General features: G+C 37.7%; 3 protein-coding genes across 3 annotated transcripts; 1 reads left to right on the top strand and 2 right to left on the bottom strand.

Annotated features, from left to right (window-relative positions):
• Positions 1-5,063: 5,063 nt before the first annotated feature.
• Positions 5,064-6,977, bottom strand: LOC101296057. The gene is made up of 5 exons (XM_004290948.1): positions 6,609-6,977; positions 6,409-6,536; positions 6,206-6,318; positions 5,905-6,090; positions 5,064-5,372 (listed from the first exon to the last, which is right to left on the bottom strand). The coding sequence occupies exons 1-5, from the start codon at positions 6,944-6,946 to the stop codon at positions 5,343-5,345; spliced, it is 795 nt and encodes a 264-aa protein (XP_004290996.1). The 5' UTR covers positions 6,947-6,977; the 3' UTR covers positions 5,064-5,342.
• A 523-nt stretch (positions 6,978-7,500) lies between these two features.
• Positions 7,501-8,848, bottom strand: LOC101295773 (RNA-binding protein Musashi homolog Rbp6-like). The gene is made up of 2 exons (XM_004290947.1): positions 8,627-8,848; positions 7,501-8,439 (listed from the first exon to the last, which is right to left on the bottom strand). Exons 1-2 carry the CDS (start codon positions 8,846-8,848, stop codon positions 7,669-7,671), a joined length of 993 nt encoding a protein of 330 aa, XP_004290995.1. The 3' UTR covers positions 7,501-7,668.
• Positions 8,849-17,322: 8,474 nt separating this feature from the next.
• On the top strand, positions 17,323-20,640 carry LOC101299835 (growth-regulating factor 6-like). The gene is made up of 4 exons (XM_004292721.1): positions 17,323-17,910; positions 18,586-18,810; positions 19,103-19,442; positions 19,774-20,640. The coding sequence occupies exons 1-4, from the start codon at positions 17,547-17,549 to the stop codon at positions 20,570-20,572; spliced, it is 1,728 nt and encodes a 575-aa protein (XP_004292769.1). The 5' UTR covers positions 17,323-17,546; the 3' UTR covers positions 20,573-20,640.
• Positions 20,641-26,043: the final 5,403 nt, after the last annotated feature.

Here is a 26,043-nt window from a genome sequence, read left to right as displayed (position 1 = left end):
GTACTGTTTCCAGTGACAAAGTTCACGCCTTTCCAACAAATTACAACAATGGGAAATCTCAAATGGTGAGAAATGAACAATATTTTCTTTCCTTTGGCTAACACTCTACCAAAAAAACACTCCTCTAATTAAGTTATTAAGCTTTAGTTTTCAAAATTGCTTCTCTAAAGTGCTTCAACAAGAAGTGATTTTGTTAGAAAACACTTTAACCGGGAGTGATTTCGGTATTCTAGAACCAAGAAGTCACTTATAACTTATTTTATCAAATGCTCTCGCTAGTTCTTACTAATTTTAGTAGGTATTTTAAATGGTTAAGGCTGTCATTGGTAGGTATACTGATTTTATTACCAATATCATGTACTAACCAACTTATGATTGGTAGGCAAAATCTTTTACCAAAACTAACTTTGAAGTTGGTATACCGACTTAGTTGGTATGGTTAGTAATTTAGATTGTACCTAAATTAGATTGGTACGGTTAGTAATAGACCTCTACCAAATTTAGATTGTTGCCCAAAAAATGAAGTGATAAATATAATTTTTTCACAAATATACTACAATGATAGTTTTGGTCTGATGGTATGTAGTCATATTTTCCATCAGAGCAATCATGATTTCGAAACATACCTCTTGTTAAAATTTAAACATTTTATATTTTAATTGTATTTATATCTATAGTATGTTATAAATATAAAACAATACATATATTATATATTATACATATATATTAATTGTCTTTACATATATTATACATTTTATAGGTTGTTTGTAAGATGTTAGATGTTCAATTCTCGTTTCCTACATAGATATGAGTCTATTTTTACATAATTACACATACATATACCAATAGTATGAAAATCTTAATACCAAGTATCAACCATGTTACCAAGACTGATACGATATACCGTACCAAGTAAGCCGGTTACCAAGTTTTTGGTATACCAACTAGGTTGGTACTCGATTGGTTGATTTCGACATGACCCAAATTGTCAGCCCTACATGGTACCTAAAATCTAACTATTTAGATAAATTTGGAGTATATAACGCTGGTTAAAATGGGAAGGTGTGATTTGATAAAGACTGGAATAGGAATTGTGTGGATGCATTTGATCAGACGGTGTGAGCTCAGCTAACCTTGGACTTATTTCAATGCTTTTTCTGAAATGGTCTGAAGGTCATTGACTAATTAGTCATCAGAATCGGATCCAAGCTAGATTTGCTTTATTTATTGGTTTGTTTTGGCCTGGCATTACATAATGCTCCTATGATTGGAAACTAAAAGATGATAACTGCACCGCATTTGACATGTTTCTTGGAAATAACGAACTTGGTTAAAATTGTTGGTATTACCATAACGGATAAAATTGAACCCATCTTCTACATGTGAATGAAGCTAAAATCTGGGAAACTGATGCCCTGGATTTCACTTTGGTAGAATTGTAAGGAGGGTCTTAGTTTAAATTTACCATAACTTTGTTATAAACACCTACCTGAATCAGATTCTATAACTAATTAAGCAAGTGATTAACTCGGTGAAAACCAAGCATATCATTCACTCAAACAATGCTACGTTGAACTGATTGAACAAGACGACATAACACAGATTGACTATTACCATTGTTGAAAGCATATATATCTGCCACCATTATCAAGCTAGCTCTTTGTTTGTTATAAGAACAGAAACCCAATTAGCCAATTGCTTTAACATAGCAAATCAAGTGTTTAGTCAACACCTGCTTCTGGACAAAGAAAAAGGGAAACTATTCCTGAAATGATTAGTAAAGGCCCCCTTAAAGAGTAGCTTTTTTCCTTAAAATTGGATTTAGAATTCTTATTAGATCATCTTTTAGGTTTGATTCTCTGTTTAAGTTTCTGTCCTGCTACTCAACCATGCATAAAATTCGTACCAGTTTTTCTGTTTCATCACATGCATATATAGTTTGAGGAGAATTAATTGGGTCTGAGATTAATGGGTCAAATTTTTCTCTTTTTTGCTTTTTTCTTCTGCTGAAAATGGCAGGGAGTTGCCCACTTATATCTTTTTTCAGTGATGGAGGTTTTTCTTTTTGGGTGGGGAAGAATGTTGTGTTAGATGGATCTAAAAGTTCTTCATGAAGAGACAGATTTTCAAATGGAATGATTTTGGTTTGAACATTGGGAAATATTAACTCAGTTTTTGGAGGGAAAACTTGGTTTCCCCTGCTACTTACTCCAAGTAACTTGATTCACTTTCATGCTCTGGTTTTTAACTTTTACTAATTAACCTCGATCTCTACAGTAAAAAATGAAGCAAAGGTGGTTTAGGGTTTGGCGGTGATGCTTCTTCTAAGTAGTTTTATCTCTGCTAAGTGCTAATTAACTCATCAACTGCAGCCTTGATCTAAATGGCCAAGGCATTCTGGAACCAGAATTAAATTATGTTTAGTAATGTCATTATCGTTGATTTTGTGGATTAGATAGAAAAAAAAGCCAGGAAAAAGGGATGACAGAGAAAAACAATAAAAAGACAACATTTGCCAATTTGTATATTGTTGGTTTCAATTAGTCAGAGATGTGGACCTTAAATCATATAGTGGAAAACTGTTAAATGCAGCTGTATACACTATCAAACAATCACATATTTAGTTCGTATATGTCTAAGTTCTTAACGTATATCTCAAACAAACAAATCGCAACAGTACTATTTCAGATCACAATACTAACAATGACTCAATGAGCACCCCTACAAAGGCCACAATTGCAACCTTCCACAACTTTCAGCCTAAATCTGGACTTAATTTTACTCGAAACAATGACGACCAACCGATTGGACGTTGAATTCACTAGGGCCAATGGTGAAGCATTTTAATGCATTTTACCCTCAAAATGAAGTGTTTTCTTTGATGAATAATCTACATGGGTTATAAGAAGTATGTATGAAAGTAATGACTCGATCAGGTACTCTCATAATTTCTGAGTGCTAATAATGAATCCTAATGATCTTTAAGGAGTCCTAGAAATCAAAACCATGTAGTAGTACTAGTCTCGAGTTTTGTGGAGATGGCAAAACCAGGCTCCAGTGCATTTGCTGTCTATTGTGTTTTTGAACTAGTTCCTAAGCTTGAAGCTCTAAAAACCATACCAGCTATCCCACACCGGTCACCAGGCCAGAGATAGAGAGGAATTAAATGGAGGGCAGGAGTTAATAAGAATCACGTGAGACTTTGAGAGAGAGAGAAGGAGGAACTGGTCCAGTCCAGTGTAGTCCAGAGAGGAGGAGGCAGTCCGGTGATCTCATAATCCCAGTTTATCTACTATTGGCTTATATGTGATGTGGCCTCTGCATGCCTGGGGTGATCTTTGCTTAGATTTTGTTCTCTCTCTCTCTCTCTCTCAGCCCTACAGCCCCTACTAGCTGTGATTCTAGTCTGTCTCTCGCTCATAAGTTATAGTACACGTCCTCCTCAAATTTGTCTGTTCAAAAATGCCTAGCAGCAGCTGCTATCAGTCTCCCTCCCTCTCTCAGACAGAAATATTGCATTTGCATTTTGCATGCAGCTAGGTAGCTGCACCAATATTCATGACTTGTCCAAATCTGAGGCTCCCTGTCATGTCTCTATCACCCTTAGATTCTCTCTTCCATCAAACGCTTACCTTCTTGTCCTTAACTACTCCATCTATTTAATTCTCCGCCCGCTCTGCTCTCTTATCCAAATACAGGATCGTCGATATTACTCAGATTAGCTTGATATATGAGACATAATGAAAGATTTATATTTGATGTCTTCTGTAACTTTTGTTCAGTCTAGTAAATTACCCAAGTAATATTCCTATAGTATATACTCTCATAAGTCATAACTAGCATAGGGTTTGTACAAAATTTTCAAATTCACACAGTTCATACTTATCTTTCACTTGCACTAGATAGAGGAGGCAGATGGGTAAAGGTTCCGTAACTAGTTATGAACACCATTCTCTAAAACTGCACACAGACAGACCCATATGTATGTAATGTACGGTGGAGATCTACGTCTGGCATGGATTTAATGTTTGATGTTGCATTTTCTGGGAAATGAATGATAGATGGGGATGGGTTTGATGGATGATTTTTCCTGTGGTTTCGTTTTGCTTGTTAAATGGAACAAGAATACGAAGAAGAACGCATTTCTTTTTATGGTATGGTATTCTGTGGGGTTTATTTTCTTTTAATTGTGCAAACATTTTCTGAACCCCACCCCATGCCTATCACTCACTCTACCCCCCAAGAATTTGGTGAAAAAGAAAGCCATCCCACGCTTTCTCCAGTAAAACAAGTAATGCCCATAACTTCAAACCCTATACAACTATTTACTTAGGGATTTCATTTTATACATTATGAGAATCCATACATATGAATTATGAATATATTGTTCAAAGTTATCATCCGAGTACATTTTTAAGGATGTAACTTGTAAGATATCAAATGTGAGATCAGACATGAAAAAAATTGCTGGCTTTCTTCTAATCACAGTGGCAGGATATATGAGAAGGTCGACATTCTAGTTGACTAATCAGCATTACGATGAAAAAAGAGATGGAAGGGTTAAGCTTTAAAGGGGGGCGGTGGGTCTTTAATTGGCAGATTCTGTGGGATGGGACGTCTTAGGCAGCAACAACTATTACAAGAGAACGGCTACAGCAGCCTCCTCCTCTAACTAGCACTACACATATTACAGTCTAGTTTTCTTACTTACTCCCGGCTAGCTATGCCTTTTGTGACAGACACATAGACATGTCATATCATCTTGGTTTACCTTCTGTCGTTCCTACCACATTGTTATTTAACCACTTTTACCAAAACCCACAGCAGGCCTATCAGAAGCTTACCCAATAAGATGTCATCTATAAGCCTGGCCATTACCTTATATCCTATCTAAAGTCAGGCCCATTTCATGGGATGGCCTTGTTTCTTTTTTCAGTTCAGCCTGTCCACCACTCACTATTACCTTACATATCAATACTTTGTCAGTTTAAATGAGCTTGGCAATTAGAATGAGCAAAACATCAGAGAATTTCACCATGGGATTCAAAACACTACTCAAGCATGGCAAGAATTTAGAATTCTATGTGATATATTTGTAACCATGCAAGACCAAGGGAAAGATCCTCTGTCAAAAGCCAACTTCTCGGCAAATTATATGGAATACAAAGCATTAACATAAACACATTATTTGACAGTTGTTAACAGTCAACCAAAGAGTGCACAAGAAGCAGATTCTTACAGAGTCAACCTATTCTCTTAGCTTTGCATACGACTTCTTGAGTATGAGAAGAGCTGATGTCAGAATCAGTATTCGCCTATGGGACATTCAATAACTGATATCATCACCATCTTCGTACTAGAGATGTGAGCAACTGCAGCAATTACAAACAGTTCTTGATTAGCAAAAGTATGTCAGAACAGATTCTAGAAACATCAAAAGAGTGATAAAAGAAATATAAGAGAAGCTGATCTTAATTGGGTAATTCAGTTAGTATAATCAAATGCAAGTGTAATATGTCGACTTTGTCCAGTTAAAGTACATTTATCTATAAACAAACATAAGAATAGATTTATATTACAGATCACATGTTATACTACTGGGACAATATTCTCAAGTAGGTCATGACGTATTTACTTTTATTCATCCTCCATATTCTGAAAATATTAACCGAGAGGTAGATGGATCACAGATTCACAGGCACTATTTTCATGATTTCCAATTTCAACTGCACTTTCTAGGGGACGAGGACATAAATTTTACTTACCAACAAAGATCAAAACTAGAAATAGTAAGTTGTGAAATATCAACTCAAATGTTTCCTATGCAGTGTAAGAGTAAAGATGCACAATGTCACAATGAGCAGCTTCCTCAAACAACCATTCAAACACAGAATAGATTCGTACCTCAAACAATTCAAACGGGCTACCGCGGCGATATACATCACTCTTCTTGTCCTTATCACCAGGAAGGAATTTATACAATAACGTCCTCCATCCCAAAAGAAGAACAGCAGTGCTCCCCATCGATACCAACACAAAGCTGAGGGAGGGAATGTGACCTGCTGTGTATGCCCTTATGCCTATCCCAAGCTGCCAACAAAGCAAAACGGAAGATCAAGTTTCAGCAAGTAACAAAACGTGCACAAATACACACAGCCTATTGAAACACAAATCAAACTGTAGGATACAGAATGCGCAAACTTACCGGGATTCCAAGGGCCCATGACTTAGCAGAAGCAACGACAGCCTTGGACAGACCATTGGTTCCCCGTCCGTCTTCCCCAAACCCGCCGAGGAAATAAGCACTCAAAAACCAACCTGCTCAACAACATTTCCATTTGCCATCAACATAAAAATGAATCTTTTTTATTCGAAACTTGGGAAACAAGTAACAATGTAGAACAGTACCAGCAATAAAAGGGTCAGCCGTGCGTAGGGTTTCGAAGTCGAAAACAGGGAAGCCATGACTGAATCTCCCAATAGCAGCAAACGTCAGCAAAGCCAGAACATCCCCGCCGGCGAGCAATCCCACCTTACTGAATCACAGCATTCCCAAAATCAATACCAATTCAAGTAACGGAAATCAGGAATCGATTTGAATTAGTTACCCCCATTTTCTGATACGAGCAGATGAGCTGGGCCTGTCGAACTGAATGACGCCTTCCAGGGGCATATTCTCGCCGCCGACGAAGACGGGCTGGTCGTCATTGTTCAACGGCGGAGGATTGGCGGCGGTGGAGAGGGGCGGTTTGGAATTGACGGCGGCGGAGGTGGAATCGTCGACGGCTTTAGCGAGGGTGAGGGACTTGGAGGAGTTGGGTGTGGAAACGAATTTAGGTTTTCGGGTCGAGAAGATTGGCGGGTTCGGGTTGGTGAATTTGAGAGGGGGCTTGCGGGAACAGGTGGCCGATAAGGCTCCGGCGGGAGCTTGGCTCAGAATTAGCATGGCTCTTCAAAGCTTTCGCCTACCTCCCACCACTGGTTTTCCTAATACACAAGGCATATATCATACCACGTGCACTGCACGTGCTTCCTAATTAGGCTGAAAATCTCTCTCCCCCTCTTCTTTTAGGTAATTTAGGAAGATTGTTGCTCCTATCATGGAAGCTTAATACAGATGGAATTGGCCTAAAAAAACCAGCGATGATGCAAAGAACCAAGCAAAGTTGAGAATCCGGCAAACAATTCAGATTTGTATTTCCAATCGATTTGGAAAGAACAATACATGTTTGGGTAATACCGATCAATTACAACAGAAAAGGTTTGCGAGCAAAACAGACAGGTAGAAAAGTGATCCACAAATAGGACTAATGCACTGAACCGATCCTGCAAAATGCTCAAGCGATTCAGGTTGCAGCGCGTTCGGTCATGTACCCAGATGCATATCTCAGTAAAGAACTCCGCATCTCATGGGGATTTTTGGTATGTCAATCAAATACAGAAGAACAAAGTTTCTAAGGGAAAAATATATACATTTTCAACACAGATCGAAATTCGATTCCCAAATAAGACTGATGATTTATACAGATGAAATGAATCCTGCAAATGCTTAAGCTCCAAAAGTAAACTGTCTGAATCATGAACGCAATTATATTACAAAAGGGTATCCTGTACGGATAGAATGGTTAGGCTACAGTCATCTGTCAAGACCTAGTATGCTGTTCCTTGTCATGCAGCACCATCAAGTTTCTCCCCTTCAACCCCAGACGACTTCACATCAGCTGGTGCATGCTGGCTCACAAAACCACGCTGATTCATAGCTGGCTCAAACACTCTGTTATACAAGTTATGCCCACCTCCAGCCGCCACCCATCCCCCGCCACTCATGTATGCAGGATAAAAAGTGTTGCCATACGGATACATCAACGCCTGAGGAACAATTGGGGTGGCAATGCCATAAGGAACACCTGTGTATCCACCAGCCGGGTACCAACCTCCATAGACACCTGTTCCACCAGTAAACCCTCCAATACCAGCATAAGGTGTAGGAGTAGGAAGAACTCCATATGTAGTAGGACTGCCAATATAAGGAGAACGATTACTGCCAGGCTGATAACCCCTGTCCGGATTGTAACTCTCCTCCCTCGGCACAGCCCTCTTGACCTCCACAAACTTACCACTCACCTGGTGGAAGTTTTTCTGCATCACATTATCCACAGCATCCTCAGACTCAAAAGTGATAAAACCAAACCCGCGAGGGCGGTGAGTTGTGCTGTCCATCATCACCACTACATCAGTCACCCTACCAAACTTCTCAAAGTAATTCTTAAACTCCAATTCTGTCACACTCGCCGACAATCCCCCCACAAAAATCTTCCTTGTTCTAAACTGATTGTTGCTAGCCTCAAAACTACTACTCTGCAATTGCTGCGGTGGCAGCGGTTCTTGGTTTCTGGGGTGTGCAAAGGCTCTTCTGGGTTTTGCTCTCTTCACATCTACCTATCAACAATAAATTACACACTCCCATAAATTAAATGTAGCAATTTTAACTTACCTAATATTCCAAATTTCCAATTCCGCTTCAATTCACTTTCAATTTTCCTTTTACATCAAACCAAATAAAGCTAATAAATACTAGCCTAAACAAGAACAGCGAAATTGAAATGGAAATTGAGAAAGGTGGTACCTTTCTTCCAAGAATGACATGCGAGTCTTGGAGGGCTTTATCAGCCGAAGACGGATCAGAGAACCAGACGAAGCCAAACCCTCGAGGAATGCCAGTGGAGCGGTCCTTGGCAACTGTCGAGCCCAAAACGGCGCCGTATTGGCCGAAGTAATCTTGCAATGTAGCTTCGGTGGTCTCCGGAGATATACCACCGAGGAAGAGCTTGGCTTGATCAGAGTCCATTGGAGAGAGTTAATAGCCCAGAGAAGGAAGCCTGTACAGAAACCCTAAAACCCTAAAATTGAAGCAAAATCCCAAAACAGGGGGAAGTGAAATAAAGAAAGATAAAAAAGAAAAAGAAACTGACCTGAAAGCGTTGCAGGAAATTTGTAATAATGGAGGAGGTTTACCCTTTTTAATATCCTAGTAGGAGGCCTCTTTGGGTGTTTTGATGGGCTTTTGCATATTATTGGCCCAATATCTCAGCAAACCCTTATTCCTTCTTTCTTTTTGTGTTTGGCGATTTTCTATCACTTTACAAATGACTTGAGAATCGAGTGTGTGCTTCCAATTTCCAACACTGCGAACCCGCATTTGGAAATTAGAAGTATTAAAGCAAAACATGATTAATTATTAAAACTTACGATTTTTTATTAACAGGTAAATTACAATTGCGTAGTTAAACTCATAATCTCTTACTTAATAAAATAGAGGATGGTACTGGGTAAATTTACGATATAATTGGGTCACAAAAATATCACTTGAAGCACGTCACACGTATATACAAATAGTCATAATGTTTACTACCGTATAAGAAATGAGTGATGTTGAAAACAAACCAATAAAAATTGATGAGTGAGGTGATTCAGGTGATGTTCCCGTGACCCAATTCTATCATGAGTTTTGTTCCATCGTTTTTGTTTATATACCACTACATAATATTTTGGATCCACTGAAATAATGGAGGAAACTAATTAAGGCGATAGTGTTGTTGATGTATATATTCATGATGTCGAAAAATAGTGCTTAAATAAAAGAAGCATCATATGTATTTTCATCCTCAATATATTTCAAAACTTACTACCATAGCATAGTGTGTGGCAGTGCGTTCGCTTTGTAAGCGAAAACTTGTGAGTTCAAGCCTCATTGGGAGCTAGTTTGTGTTTTCGTTTTCAATCAAAAATGAGAATAATATAAAGTCTCCAACAGCAACATATCCAAATCGGTTTAAGGTTTATATTTTTAGGAGAAAAGTGTACCCAACTATGGAAGTATTTTATGTGAGTCACTACAATATCAGTTTAAGGTTTTTATTTACGTGAAAAGAGTGTAGCTGGCTTCGGAGGTATTTTAAGTAAATCACTGCAATTTTTATTGTGTTATAGAACAATAGAATGAGATCAAGTCTTATTTCACACAGTATCGAAAAGCATCCAAAACGTGAAAAGTTTAAAATTTCCATTTATGTAAAAAAAGTGTATCTGAATTTGAAAGTATTTTATGTGAATCACTGCAAGTTTTATTTCGCAAGGTACCGGTACTAGCTATATATATGCATGTCGAGTTTCATATGATATTTTGCAATTGTTCGGATTTTGCTGTGTGGCCGATCTCATCTCATGATAAATTACAAGAAGATGAAAAAAAGGGAAAATTGGGTCAGATCAGAAATTGGAGCGCAGAACTCATTTTTATAGTGCCGATGTGGAAATACTTGGTTGCGTATTGTTGCAAAATCTATAATCCCCAGATCCCCTCACAATCTCACATGTAATCCCCGATGTGAATTACGCAATGCTTGGCTTTTACGACAATGCTCGTTGTATAATTTTCGAGACCTTATGCACAAATGGCACAACTGTTCGAAATGCTCATACCAATTAACTTGATCATCATGATCGGAGCTTCATCTTTGAGGTGTCCTCGAAAGTTTGGCCATCTTTCTCTTCAAAGACCTTCAAATTAAACTCTCTGCAACTCACTGAGGCTTCCACGAGTATCAGAATACCGAAGAGCATACCTAAATTATCAAGAAGATAATTAGTAAGCAGTAACCCTTAACATAATGAAAGGTCAAGAGTGAAGGCATGCACGAACAGAAGGATTAGTTTTAAGTTTAAACCAAGTGATCGATGACGTGAGAAGCATGCATCGATCTCAAAAATAAGAAATAAACGACGTTGTTTAGGAGCCTCATGCATTTGGCTTTTGGTCATCTTTGTCTTCTTGTCGTTGCCGAAAACAAGACATATAATACCCAAAGCTCGTTCTTTCTTCATAAAACCTCCCAATCTTCGAGCTAACTATTTCTTTAATCAAATGCTAATCTTAGGGTTCTGGGTCGTGAATAAAATCCATAGTGGATGCCATGAGTACGTAGTACCCAGATTCCAATATAGTAAACTAATCCAACTCGATGAAACAAGAGCCTAAAACAGATTAACATATACCAACTTCACTGTTGGGGTTTGATCCACGATTGGTTTTTGGTTTACCTTCACCACCAACCCACATGGCTCGAGAGACTCAGATACATATGGCGTGGTGATGATGATCTTGAGCCATGTGGTCTTCGAGCTCTCGAACATGGCATGCATCTTCAACATTTGGCTTTGGCGGATTGTTAATGAAAGACGATGCTACTTTTCATTCTGATGATCTTGGTATTGAATTGTTTATATAGAGACGTATGGTACTTGAAATTTCATGATCAAGAACTGTTCGATTAGGCCATTCTGGGAAACAGATTGGTGGTAGACAAAGAAATAGTGTCGTGTCGTGTATTTACATGTTAAATCTTCATAAATAGATTGATCATACTGGGTATCGTGTAAATTGTACTTACTGAAGTCTGAAGTTTTTTTGAAAATTTTGATATTTGAGCATTAAGATGTCAGAAATGACTTTTGAAGTTGGAGAAAGACAAAGTCTGGGAAATGGAAGACCTAGCTAGCTTCTTCCGAGCTATAGGAGTCCTTTGTTTATAAGACATGCCTCAAACTCTGGGATTACACGAACCCTTTGGACTTGGACTTGGCAAGCCCTAGAGATAAAATAGGGTTTTTGTTTCTTTATGCTCTGGCATTGAATCGAAAGCCGTAGGTGTATTATTGTTGTGATCAGAACCCGATGAATATAGTAAAATCTCCGACCAAGATAAGAAATGATAATATGCAGGGAGCTTTCCTATGCAAGACATTTGTGACCCACTATCAAAATACTAACTAACTAACCCAATCTTTGTGTCTATTTTATACTTTCTTTGTACTGCTTTCCGATGCATCCTGCAACCTATACCATGTCTTGGAAACGCACACTACACTACTATTACCTGTTTCCTAAAACTCAGAGCTAGTCATCGATAAAACGCCCAAGTTATTTTTTGGTATTTGGTTGATTTTTGTTGAAGACAATATTTTTCATAACGGGATTTCCTGTCACAATTCATACCTCCTCCTCAAACACACACCAGTTTAAACTACGAAAGATGTAAGTAATTGAAAAAAAAAAAACGAAAAAAAAAACGAATATACAGTGAATCACATCATATGTAAATGATTGAAATTTTGAGTATTCGGAAAACACCGTGAGTTAATTAGAAGAGGAATAGTCCTATCCCTAATGAATCCATTAGCGGCGAGAAATCCATGGACGTCGTACTACATTTAACCCACTAAAATTTTGGTTTTAGAAAGACTCTCGAGGTAAAACCAAATTTTTTGAGGTAAAACCAAGTAGGCTAAATCCTGAGGTAAAACTAAATTTTTTTTTGTCGTATCTTTTTTTAAATAAATAATTAATCATGAAAAAAAATATTATATAAATATATTCGATATATGACTCGTATAGTTGTTAGTAGCGAATTTTTGGTTAGGATGATAGTGTAAATTGGAAGGACAAATGTAAAGTTGAATAAAATAACATTTAATTTTAGCTTACAGACTTCATAAACCAAATTTGACTTACCAAAACCAAATAGCTCAAGCTAAATTTTTTATCATGAAAATTGTAATTTAACTTATAATAGAAGTAACCATAAGCTAAATTTAACTTTTTAACCTATGATATAAGAGTTGGTCTTATATATGCGTTTACCACTGTTCTTCACCAGGCACTACTCTTTGCACGTTGTTATGTTCTATTGTCTTCAAAAGGCCATTGTTCATTAGTATCTTGTTTTGTAAATGCATGCTCACTTATCCTTCAAAAGTCTTATGATTGAAAATGAATGCACAGTTTTAAGTTTTAAATTTTTTGATTTTATATTTAATACATATGTTTGAGCTGCTTTTATCCCACAAAATTATTAGAATTGTCGAGCAAACCTGTTGTTTTGTAATTTAAAAGATGGTTTGATACATAAATGTTCACTTGGTCATCAATAAAACAATGCTCAATCATTATTCGATATAACTTGAAAGGTAGAGAAAATTATCCATAAGTTCACTTATTTTATTTAAAGATTGTAAGTCTAGTGATTAAGTATAATTGATTAAGTGGCTGAAATGTGAACATGATTTTTATTTTTTATTTTTTTATAAACCAACAAAATAGAGTTATTTTAGAATACCTCATTTTTAGGATGAGGTTTCATCATAAAAACGTCCATTTCTCTCTCTCTGGTCTCTATCAATCGAACCTTAAGGCGGGTTTGATTCGTGAAAAGTAACTATCATGAAAGTTATTCATTTCATGTGTTTAGAAATGTTGAAGGAAATAAAATATTTTCCTACATGTTGGGAAAATTTGAGAGAAAATTGTTCCTTCTAAAATCCATATGAACCACTTTCCTATCTATTTTTCTTACATCTATTACTCATAATATATTATTTTATTATTTTTATTAACAACTTTCTGGATGATTTTTTTTATATTACCAAACATTAAAACGGAAAGTCATCGAGAAATTTATCTTTCCCTTTTCTTTCTCTTTATGTAGAAAAGACAAATAAACTATTTTTTTTTTACGAACCAAACCAACGAATAGCAATGTGAACATTACTTTTTATTGGTTTGCAGTAATGTTCACCTCAGTGACCGGGGCAGAAAGTATCGTAAAATGGAGTGGAAAAAGGGAAACCAAAAAGGGTCATACCTTAAGCGCATGAGGTTGAGCGCATAGGGGTGCTACTCATCCAGAAATATCAGCCTGCAGTGGGCCCATTTAGTGGGTTGAGACGTTGAGTGAAAGCCCGGGGATAAAGATGTACGAAAGGAAAGATGACGCAAAATGGACAGAGGCATCGGGGGTGGGGCCCAGCACAAAGGTGTCGGCAAAGAGGAGGCGAACTAAGTCTGAGCCCAAAAACGACGCTTAAATCAGCGTCGTATTAAGCCTCTAGGCAACGACTTTTGTTTGGGAATAATAATGGGGGTCGGACTGACTCACACATACAACTTGTCCTTTGCCGCGGTCAAGTTGTGACTCAGCGCCCTATTCTATTAGGGTAGGGGGATGGCGACTGGGGAGCCTTGCCTTCCGTCCATGTGGCACCACTACCGCCACGCCCTTATTGACACGTCAACGTCACAGTAAACCCCGCTTCCTCCTATTTCTCCCTCAATTTTCTTGTGATTTCCGATACGATCCGATAGAAGATTATATGTCTCCTGCATTTAAAAAAATTTAAGAAAAAGAATGGTCTTTTAACTTCACCATGAGAAAAATTAACTACTGTAAGAATTTACGAACGTTAATTCCAAAATAACCACATAAAGGAAGCGTCCATTTACAAACAAAACTGATGAACTTTGTTGCATACAATCTAGCTAACATCGGACACTACTCTTTTCATAAGTTTTGATTAAACTTCTTATGTTTGTATCTCCAGTGTTGTGTTGTAGTCGGTTTACGTAATTTTGTTCGTCATAAAAAATAAACAAATACACAATAGAAGTAAAGTAGAAGATAAATCCACTCAAACTTTGATATGTCTATAAACGCTTTTATACTTCGATCATGTTTTCATACTTGATTCGAATGGGTATAGATAATATTTGGCGACAATTTAACGTTCTAATACCAAAGTTAGAACAAAAAACTATATACATCATAGTAATATTGTATGTTACTTCGATGAATTTGTTATTCACCAAAACAAAAGAAAAAAGAATGTAACAATTTGGCTTATAGCGTAGGGAAGAGACCAACAGTTATTATGTAGTGTAGACTGTAGAGTGTTATGATGGGATAACAGTAGTCGCAGAGAATAATTGAGTCTATTGAGAGCAGCTACCTCAAATTTGAAAACTGAAAACTGAAAAGGAACGGTAGTGAGCTTACTCTCAAATCATCAATGGATTCCGATCGTTGCCCCCAACTACGTACCTTGATGCATTGCTGTTGATTCTAATCACTTCAAAACTGCACTAGCAGGCGCTGGGTGTATGACTGATGTACTATGAAGTTTATACGCTGAGTAACATTCATGCATGTCAATATTCAGTATTGTACATGTTACGTACCTGAATGATTACTCACGATTACATGTTAAGACTTAAGAGTATACAATAATATAGATGATAATTTACCTTATATATAAGGTAAAAGGTTGTCTCGTTTCCGTAATCAGAGTTCTAAAATGCTATAAACTTATACGTCAATCCATTAGCACCGTAAATTGAACATTGAAGAGGTGATCGTGCTTAGCGGAAATCCATGGCAGAGGCTTCAAGATCTTAGTGATATCCAATTTTGGGGTTTGCAATTGGGGGAATAAAATTAAAAGATAGGGAAACTGATAACAACGGAAGATAGACAAAGAATGAAAATCGATTACAAACGTAAAGAGGTCCACATACAGGATTAAGAGTCGTTGCTCTGATACCATGTTAACTAGTATATGACAATTTCGTATAATGTTTATGTATTCTTTGTACCTAGCCTGTGCGTGTAGTTCTTTAAAATAGTTTCTTTCATCAGTTGCTTGGTTGTATTCTAATGTTGAACAGATCGAATGTGGAAGCACGGCAAGGAGTCCAAATTAACTAGAAGAAGATTAAGAAGTGCAAGATTATAACAGTAAGTAACCAATTGGCCTACGTCTTTCCTCTTTGAATATATCAGGCATGTGCAGAAGAGCATGATCACATAAAGATATTAGAGAAGATCACATCGGCCTGAATAACATGTTTAGAAATTATCAAGTTGATGGAAGAACAGACAGGATTCGAGCAACATGCACACCAAGTTGTATATTTATCACATACAATACTACACTCTTTAGTTTAATTCATTTATCATTATGAAATAGCTAGGTCATCGTGTTTATACCAAGGCTAGTTAGGAATATTATTGAACCGTAATCTATACACTGATCAAGTTCGATCTTTGACCCGAAAACTGGGTTTGGAACTTTGATCCTTGAATCATCAACTGCTACCAAGTTGACAAGGAATAAATATAGAGTTTAAACGCGTACTTCATACATAAGAGCAATCATTTTTTTTTATTTATAAATAGTAAGCAAACATTACAACGAAAAACCCGAATACACCCTAACTTGGCCAAATCAAAACGGACAACATTAGAAACAGAATCAGAAAAAGTAGAACTCCAGCTAACACACTGTAAATTATGTCCCAAGGCATTAGTTGCGAAATTTGCCTCACTCCAACGAAACACACAATGATGAAATGAAGAAGCCAGAGATTTTATATCTTGAACCAGCATGCTAATACGCCAAGGGGTTGGAATTTGATTATTTGTACAATCTATCATAATCTTGGCATATAAGGGCAACCATTGTTGTTTTAGTAATGAATCGGTGATTATATTTCAATAGTATTTCACAGTGTGAAAATTTATAGACCGTTACATTAGTTAATATTTGTTATATGTTATATTTCAAAACGTTACGGAACATTCAGAAGTTTTGAATCTGAATTTCAGTTATGACTACAAATTGTGGTCATATGTATACAAATCAAATACACGTGATTTGAAACAAAGTAGACAACAAAAACATGTGTAGTAGTGGTATTTCACAAGAGAGAATGTGTTTATTCAATATCTTTATTAGTGATGCACCTTTTAACTTTTAGAGTGAAGAAACTTTACTAAAAGTTAATTAATGGACCAGACAAGACAAAAACTCATATATAGCTTCTCGCACATTTTATTTTCAAAATTGATGGAAATTGAAAATGTATAGCGTTTTTTTTTTTTCGATAAATGAAAGAAAGTTATAGTAACAAAAATGTATAGTTGTGAAAGAAAATGTATAGTGTTGATGTCCATGTGATATGGATAAACATCGTGATAATTTTCATTGCTTAAATAATTTTCAAATTTTCATTTCAGTAACAAATAAGTTGCAATTTATTCTCATAACAATTAAAGAATATTCACAATTAATAATCTTTCACGACTTCCATACTTGTTTATTTGAATAAGAAACTGAAGCTCTAGCTAGCTATAGCATCGAGCTAGAAGAAGAGTGTACACATTTTACAAGCTCTAACAGAATTTGGTGAGAAGTTTACCTGGAAATATGAGTCAAATAAGTAAAGCTAGACCAACAACAAAAATACCAATATATTATTGACTCCCACCAATACTACAAGAACAAACAAAAATACTTGTAGTTGTGAAGAAGAAGAAGAAGATGCCATAATAAATCGAGTTATGACCAAGGCTTTACTTGCCTCTACATGGTTCGTTCCCCTTTGTACAAACCTTGCTCAGTAGTAGTAGTAGTCAGTTTCATCCCCCACCTCTCTTTCTCTGCCTCCTTTCTCCTCTCTATCTCTCTCCAATTATTCCTATCCTTCACTCAAAATAACATCAAAAACAAAACCATTTCAGTTTTTTAGTTTCAGTTTCAGCTCAGTTTTTAGCTTTAAAATGCTCCTCTCTCCACTTCACTAATCTCAGGTCTTTTTCACTCAAATGCACATAGTGGATACCAAGCTCTAAGTTTCAAGTGGGGTTTTTTTCCTAATGGATTTTGGGGTTGTGGGTTTGGATGGGTTTGGGGGTTCAGACATTGGCTTTGGTTTTGTTGCTAGTTCAGATCAGGAGGGAAAGAACAAGCGGTACGGATCTGGGTTCCAGAAGCAGGAGAGATCTGGGACCGTTGATGAAGAACAACATTGGAGGAGCTCAAAACAGGCCAAGAGTAGTGATGATTTTTCAGCACCCAAGAAAATGCTGCAGCTTAACACTGGTTTGATGAGGACTAACTCCACTAGCTTTGATGGGCAGCAGTTACTGAGCTTCTCTAGCTCACCCAAATCAGAAGCTCAAAATGCCTCATTGCCTAGCTACTTTCAACAAGCAGTGTCTGCTTACCATAGAAATTCAGGTACTTGAATAATCTAGTTGAAGATGGGCTCTTTTTTCATGTGGATAATGAAGCATTTTAAGAAGGAATTTAAAATGTGGGCTCTTGCATGTGAGCTTTGGTTGATGAGGTGGGTGTTGGGTTCTGGTAAATGTTTGCTGTATGATTTTTTTGGATAAAATTTGTGTACACTTTTGTGCTCCCAAAGAAATGGGTTGGGAACTAGTGAGTGTCTTTTCAAGGAAAATATATTGTCTTGGTTTTGAGTCTTGTCAAACAATGAAAAAGTGGAATTTTTTTCCCTCCCTATCTGAAAATCTTTGTCACCCTGTTTTAGGGGAATATGATTTGTTTTTGTAAAATTTTAGCACTGTATAGTGGCCTAAAAGAAGAAAAATTTATGACCCAGGATTGGAGGAGAAATAAGAGCAAGCAAAGACATGTTCTTTGATGGGTTCTGATTCATCTTTCTCTCCTTTTTATCTTATGTTCTGCCAAAAAAAACAAGAAATTCATGATTGAAGCAGCCATAAATGCTGCAGCAAAGCTGTAATTTTTGGGAACATCTTTTTCCTGAAATTCTTTATCTTCTACATTAGGGAAAGTTATTTTTTGTTTTTCGTTTTTCATGAGATGGGGTTCTGAGTTCTAGTACTTTTTTGTGTAGTGTTCTTAGTTCTTTCCTGGTTGTTTCAGGCATCAACAATAGTGGGAGCTTAAATGGGGCAACAGTGCATTGGACTATAGCAGGAGGCAGAGGACCATTTACTCCTTCACAATGGATGGAGCTAGAACACCAGGCCTTGATCTACAAATACATCACTGCTAATGTTCCTATACCATCTAATCTACTCATCCCTATAAAGAAGGCCCTGGACTCTGCTGGGTTATTTTCACCAGGACTACTCAGATCCAATGCATGTAAGTTCTTCCCTGGTAAAGAATAGAAGGGTCATCTTCCAATATTCATGCTTATCTTCCTATCTAAATGTGGCTATAATGTGCATTTTGACTCTTAGTACAGTAACTAAAAAAATTAAAAAAATCCTAACCAGTACTATTCTTGTATAAGAATCTGAAAATGTATATGATCTGAGCATAACTTGGTCTACTTAAGTCTTGAGTTTTTCCTACTTTATTGAACTTAAAAAATTTGGCAATGCCTTTCTTGCTTTATAAACTTATTCATTTTGTGGGGGTGCAAATTGTGCAGTCGGATGGGGTTCTATCCATTTAGGATATGCCAACAACACTGATCCTGAGCCAGGAAGGTGTCGTAGGACAGATGGGAAGAAATGGCGGTGCTGGAGAGATGCTGTCCCTGACCAAAAATATTGTGAGCGGCACATCAATAGAGGCCGCCATCGTTCAAGAAAGCCTGTGGAAGGTCAAACCGGCCAGTCCGTTGCTGGTACCGCCACCCCTGCCCCCTTGAAGCAGGTTATGCCTGGTGGAGGTGGAACCAGCAGCCTCGCTATTGCCAACCAACAGCTCAAGAGCTTGCAGCCTGCTATTGCTGCATCTAATTCTTCTGCAGCCACTCAGATGAGCAGGTGAATGGTCCTCAACTTGTTATCTTTTCAGCATCTATTTGCTTTGAGGTTTTGTAACATCTAGATTGGCATCATGGAGTAGTAGTCCCATGTACATTACTTTCACTATCTCTTTCATTGGAATCCATTATCATCTTTGCAGTGCTGATAGTGACTGGTCTATCACTAGCTGAGTTTACTTCACTCTACTTCACTTTGGACAATGTTCATTGCTTTGGTGGTCCAAATTGAGATTTCGCTTTGCAAAATGGATTTCTTCATTCCTCGAGAACATGTCTGTACAGTGTCATGGCATTGATAGCTGTTTTTGATACATATGATTTCTGTGCAGGATGTTCATGAACAAAGATAGTGCAAGTGAGAGAATGCAACACTCTCCTGACCTCTCCATGTTATCCAAGGAAAACACATTGTTGAATCAGAAACAGCAACTCGGGTTTGGGGAATCCTCAAGATCTGAGTTTGGGCTCGTCACCTCTGATGCCCTCCTCAACCCTTCACAGAAAAGGTCCTTGAGTTCAATGATGAGCTGCGGAAACTATGGTGGTGCTTCACAGAACCTTACAGTCCAAGAGACAGATTCACAACATCCCCTTCGCCACTTCATTGATGATTGGCCTAAGAACCCGTCTGATCGCCCAGCTGTTGTTGCCTGGCCTGACCAACTTGATATGCAATCAGCCAGGACTCAGTTATCCATTTCAATCCCCAAGGCTGCTTCATCGGACTTCATACCATCCACTTCCTCTACCAACAATGAGAAGCTCACTCTCTCACCGCTCAGGATGTCTCATGAGCTCGACACAGTCCCAATGGGTTTAGGAGTAAGCAGCAGTGTGGAGCAACACAAGAAACAAGCAAACTGGATTCCAATCACTTGGGAACCTTCACTTGGTGGTCCTCTGGGAGAGGTACTGCACCATACCAATATCAAGGCAGCAGAATGCAAGAAATCTTCAGTGCTTAACCTCATGACCGAGGGATGGGATAACAACAGTCCTTCCTCGTTAGGGTCATCTCCAACCGGGGTCTTGCAGAGGACTGCATTTGGGTCCGTGTCTAGCAGTGCAGGGAGTAGCCCAAGAGCAGAAAATAGGAGTGCTCATGAAGGGGCTAGCCATTGCAATTAGCTTCTTATGTTTCCTGCCTTGTAAGTTTGTAACCATATTAAGGAAGGATGAGTTTAATTTGTGTTCTTTAAATGTGTACTGCCAATCATCATAGTCACAGTCGTTTGTAGTCGCTTTCTTGAACTTGTAGTGAATTTGCTTACTTTGAGGTTAACACTTATCGGTACTAGTTGTGCACTAGTGACTGCTCATCAATTTGTGAATGATCACTGGGTCTCAGATTATCAGAACCTTTATACATTACCAGATCATCAGGTCCATTATTATCAGATCCTCAGAACCTTTATACATTATCAGAACATTTAGATGAAACGCATAGATTTCTTGGTCCACATATCCAAATTGCAGTACCAATTACCAATGGTGCATCCACATCCTCCATAGATTCAGTTCATCTGGTTTCAAAACCGGCTCATTTCATTCCGAAAGACCATCAAAAACTTGCTTTACAGTGGATTATCAAAAACTTGCTTACAGTGTTCATGGGTTAATATAAATTTTCTTCTTCATCTACCATCCAATCTTTAAGGAATCACAAGCCTATACAGATAACAGTGTTTTTTGTTCAGGCTCTGTTATATTTCCTTGGCCAGTCTGTAAACTTAGGTGGTGTTCAGTTTCCCGGGTTCTTTACAAATCTACAGAATAGTAGATAAAAGCAAAATGTGGAGGCATGCGTAACCCGAGACTCTGGATCATTGGTCAGTTAGGGCTTTAAACACCACCATGGTATCACTTTAAGGAGTTGCTAAGCACCGAGCACCACAGTAAGATGCTCAATGTAACACTATAGTCAACTCCTATACATGAATCAATATGAAAATTTGACTACCTGATCCAGTAGTCTAAAATGTAGAAGTCAAAAACAGAGGAACCCAAGCCAATTAAAGGGAGAAAACCAATCTAAGACTAGTAAAAGAGAGGGTTTTGCAGCAGGAAACAGAAACAATATTGATGTTCAGCTTGAATGACTGAATGAAAGTAGCCCAGATATGAGATGAAATACCATAACAGTTTGATCAGGATATTGCATCTCACGTCTGGCTCCAATCATCCAGTCATTGAAGATAAACGTTTAAAACTTTAATCTACGACTACATATAAAACAAAGAGAAAACAAGAAGAACAGGTGATAGATTGAAAAGGGTTGGTGTTGTGTTGCTCAGATTCTATGGGTGTAAGGTGTCTGTCATGCTATAGCATTCAGTACGAGGAATTTTTTATAATCACTGCAACAACAACAATCCCATTCATCAATCGAAATCAACAAAAACAACTACAAAACGAGAACAACGAAAACAGAAGAGTGGAAAGAGGAACTGAAACAAACTGGGGTAAAGGAGAAGAGAGACCGCGGCTGTGGTACTGGTCTGGGTGATGTCTCTCTCTTTTTTATAGAGTCGAGAGGAAACCCTAGTCTCGATGTTGGGTTGGGCTGACTTGAGGAGAGAAGCTTCACCTTTGCTGCTAGTACAGATTGGGCCGGCCTTTGTTTCGACCTTGTTACAAAAACAAAATACTAAAACACAACTTGCGGCAAACCATCACACCTCTTTCAACTGATTCAAATACCGTCACATTATTCTCAGCTGATTCAAGTGGAACACTGTGAGTAAAATGAGGAGGAGCCAATGAACCCAGAACCCAGATTGATAGTAAACTATTTCTTCTTCCCAATTGATAAAACGGAAACTAAACCTATTTTTTTCTTGCTTTTTGTTTCAACTTCAAACTTTCATGTTCATTTTGTTATCATTTATTATTCCGCATAATTAAACTGCCGTGGCTTATATTTGAAGGATAATGGATTAATGTTATTCTACAACATTAAAACAAAAGAAAACCCTGGTTTTATATCTTATTGTTGAGTGATTTACACACCTTACTGACCTTAGCAACTACTGTATGAAAATCTAATAGAAGTATAGATAGTATCAACAAAAGATGAACAAGATATTAAATAGCTTGGGTGACAAATATGGATGGAAGACCATTTTCTTTGGATCACCTTAATTCCCATATTGATAACAACATGTAAAACTAAATGGAAGAAAAATAAGTCATACCTAACCATGAAAATCAAGTATTTGTTTTGCGTTAATTAGTTACAATATCTATACGACGTAACACATCTAAATTACAATATCATGTTTAATTCTATAAAACTGCCTGATATGTAGAAAGGTAAGTGCCACATTGTTTGACTAGCTCAGCAGGACATACTGTTGCATTTTAAAGTCATGCATATAGATTGAAATCAGAAACATTTATATCCATCAATTCGAGTTTGTTAGATAAGCTTAATTTGCTAGACCTAGCTAGCCCATATTAAATAAAACATGCTGGATCGCAACATTTCTACGTTTCTCATGACCTCAACTGGAAAGGAGCTTCCCATCTTCCCCTAATATTAATTACTCGTCCGTCTCTGTGATCCTACAAACTTATTTTGAAAACTATGTATGAAGCTAGCTAACTGATATTGAATACAACATGCTCTAGTTACATAGCTAGCCAGCGGTTCCTTTTATATAAGGAGCTACTTTGTTCCTAACCAACACATCCTGCATGTCAGTGCAGTTTGATCGACGCACACACGCCATGATCCGGCCGAGGAGATCAACCGACGAGGGAAAATCGCCGTCGTTTCGGGTGAATGTACCCTTCTCGTGGGAGAGGAAGCCCGGGATGTCCAAGCTCAAACCGTATTCTTCCGATCGTCTTAGTTTGGATCACTACCTCACGACCACCACGTCGTCCCTTAAGCTGATACCTCCTCCAGCTCGTCTCTCATCGCAGCTTTCTGCTAATAGTAGTCCTGCTGGTCGACAGCGGCAGAGCCGGGGCGGCCTTTGTCCATGCTCCAGTGTTGATGTTCAGCCATCTGTTGCTACGACGTTCCGAAACTCATTCAGATTAACAGGTGACGCTAGTCCTAATAATCTTCTCCAGGAAGACCCATTCTTTGCTGCTTTCATCAAATGCACTCAGATGCACGGCTCCGGAATCACTAATAGTGGCAGATGGTATGCAGCTGATTATAAACATGATGATGCAGCAGCTAGGTTTTCTGCCAGGAACAAAAACACAATGTTGTCCTCCGCTATAGAGAAAGGGAGAGAGAGATCTGAGAGAGAGAGGAAGGAGAGGGTTTTAAGAAGAGAGGAGTGAGAGCTAGAAACGGGAGGGATAAAAATGAGGAATAAAGGAGAGTTGTGGTGGTAGTGTGGTATTTGTTTTTGTTTTTTTGGTTGGGTTTTGGGGGGTTTAAATATTTTCCAATGTTCAGTACTTTCTCATGTAAGTCCTCCGCTATTAGGAACGACAATGTTGTAGTAACAATGCCACGCAAATCTTCCAGATAGATAGAGACCTCCATGGATGATGGATCGAATGCTACAATGCTTATCATATCAATGCCTATGTAAACATTTTGATTATATAAATTAAGAATGGCTTCTAAGTACATTTTGGCATGAGAGAAAAAACGAAATTTTCAACTCTGATTTTTAAAATTGTAGAAGACAAGTGTTTAGCTTGTGTAGTTTTGCGCACGTAAGTTTAAACATGAACTGAGTCAAAACTCCAAGTTTTGTCTGATGGCATCTTGGAACTGATTCATTTCCCCAGTTAATTAGTATTTCAATAAGCTAAGCTTGTCCCGCGATAATTCATTCTTCTTTCTTTTAATTTTCAACTTTATTTTGTTTTTTACAATCCCATTGTCTTTTCCTTCCAATCTTTCACTGATAACTAGATAAAAAAATAAGAAGTCGGAGATCATATAAAATATTCTGTGGTTTTTCATATCAATTTGGCCCATATCTGGAACTTTGTTTGATGTTTTACACGAAGAGCATGAGATCAAAACACACTTGCATAACTCTTCTGCCGTTTAATTTGTCCCCCTCCATTGTAATTATATTTCAAATACAAAGCATCTATTCGTTTTTATGTGTAATAGTTTCTTGACACACACTTTATAAGTTACTGCTCTGTCGTATGAGAAAGCATGCAAACCCATTAACTACTCGATGACTCGATCAGTGATATATATCACTAGCAGAAATGAAAGATTCCCTTCGTGTTTTATTCACTTGGCCTTATAAGACTTCTGCCGCCTTCGTTATAAAAAGATAGCATCAACAAAGTCTGTTTCCATCATATCGTCCTCGTATGTATATATATCACCCTCCTCCATAAATCCTCCATAAACTTCATTACACACAAATTATATCAAACAAGCAAAGAGATCTCGACCATGGCTACTACTACTACTACCATTCACAATCGCAGAGGTAGCAAGCTCCAGTTACACTCCAGAGGCAAGGTGCCCTTCTCTTGGGAAAACAAGCCCGGAGTCTCCAAGCCGTCACATACCAAAACCGCGGCGAAAACGGAGTACTACTTCATCAAAGACGACGATTACAAACTTCCACCACCGCCTAGGGTTTCTTTCCACGGCGGCTACCAGCTCCCTCTTCCTCCTCCCTGCACTTTCCACGCCCCCATTTCTAGAAGCTCATCCATGAAGGGTTTGATGAGCAACAAAGCCGAAACCGAAGACCCTTTTCAAGTGGCCATGTTTGAGTGCACCAAGTCGATCCAAAATGGCAGCGGCAATGGTCGTAGTGAGGATGTTGCTACCAAAGGTAAGAGGAAAACAACGTCGTCGTCGTCGTCCCCGAAATTTTTTGGTGGGTTTGGATCTGGACTGACGAGTTTGTTCGGGTCCTTATCGTGTAAATGCTCCAGCAGTGTGAGGGATGATAGTTTGGTTAAGGTCTCTCGGTTTGCATATCAGAGAGATACAGTACTCATTAATTATTAATTAGTTTATATGTATGGGATCTCTAGTCTTTTTTTCCTTCTGATTTTCAAGTACTTAATTCTCTTTTGCTTGTCATGTACTTAAACAGTTAAACCTCTATGTATAAGATTGGATCTCAAACTGTTGTCTATGAATTGTATTTGTCAATTTAATCAAACTATTGAGACTATGTCAACAATATATAGAATTATATATCATGACTATTATTCTTTCGGATTTAAATTTGTCAACTACCTTTTACTTGACCACTCTAATGTTTTATATTGCACTATCTGATATAACGATGAGATTAATTATTCTCTGTATCCGGAACACCACGTAGCACTGCCATGTGATGTACCCGGTCAATCATATGACTCAAATTCATGTGGGGACCAACATGGGTAGAAAAAAATTTAATTAAATACTCTAATTAGAAATAAAGATAAAACACTTTGGACTAATGAGATTAAAGAAAAACGTAAAACATGTGGTATTATGAGTACAAATAATAATTAGAGATAGTTTCACTTTACTACCCTGAACTTTAGGTATAAAATCAGTTTGATACCTCATCTTTTTTTTAATCAGTTTGATACCTAAACTTTCAAAATGACATCAATCTCGACCAAAATGACTAAAATAGCCCTGATTAATCTTT

Source organism: Fragaria vesca, linkage group LG2 (assembly GCF_000184155.1).
Source record: "Fragaria vesca subsp. vesca linkage group LG2, FraVesHawaii_1.0, whole genome shotgun sequence".
In the NCBI taxonomy this organism is placed as follows: domain Eukaryota; kingdom Viridiplantae; phylum Streptophyta; class Magnoliopsida; order Rosales; family Rosaceae; genus Fragaria; species Fragaria vesca.
This window is presented reverse-complemented; position numbering and strand designations above follow the sequence as displayed.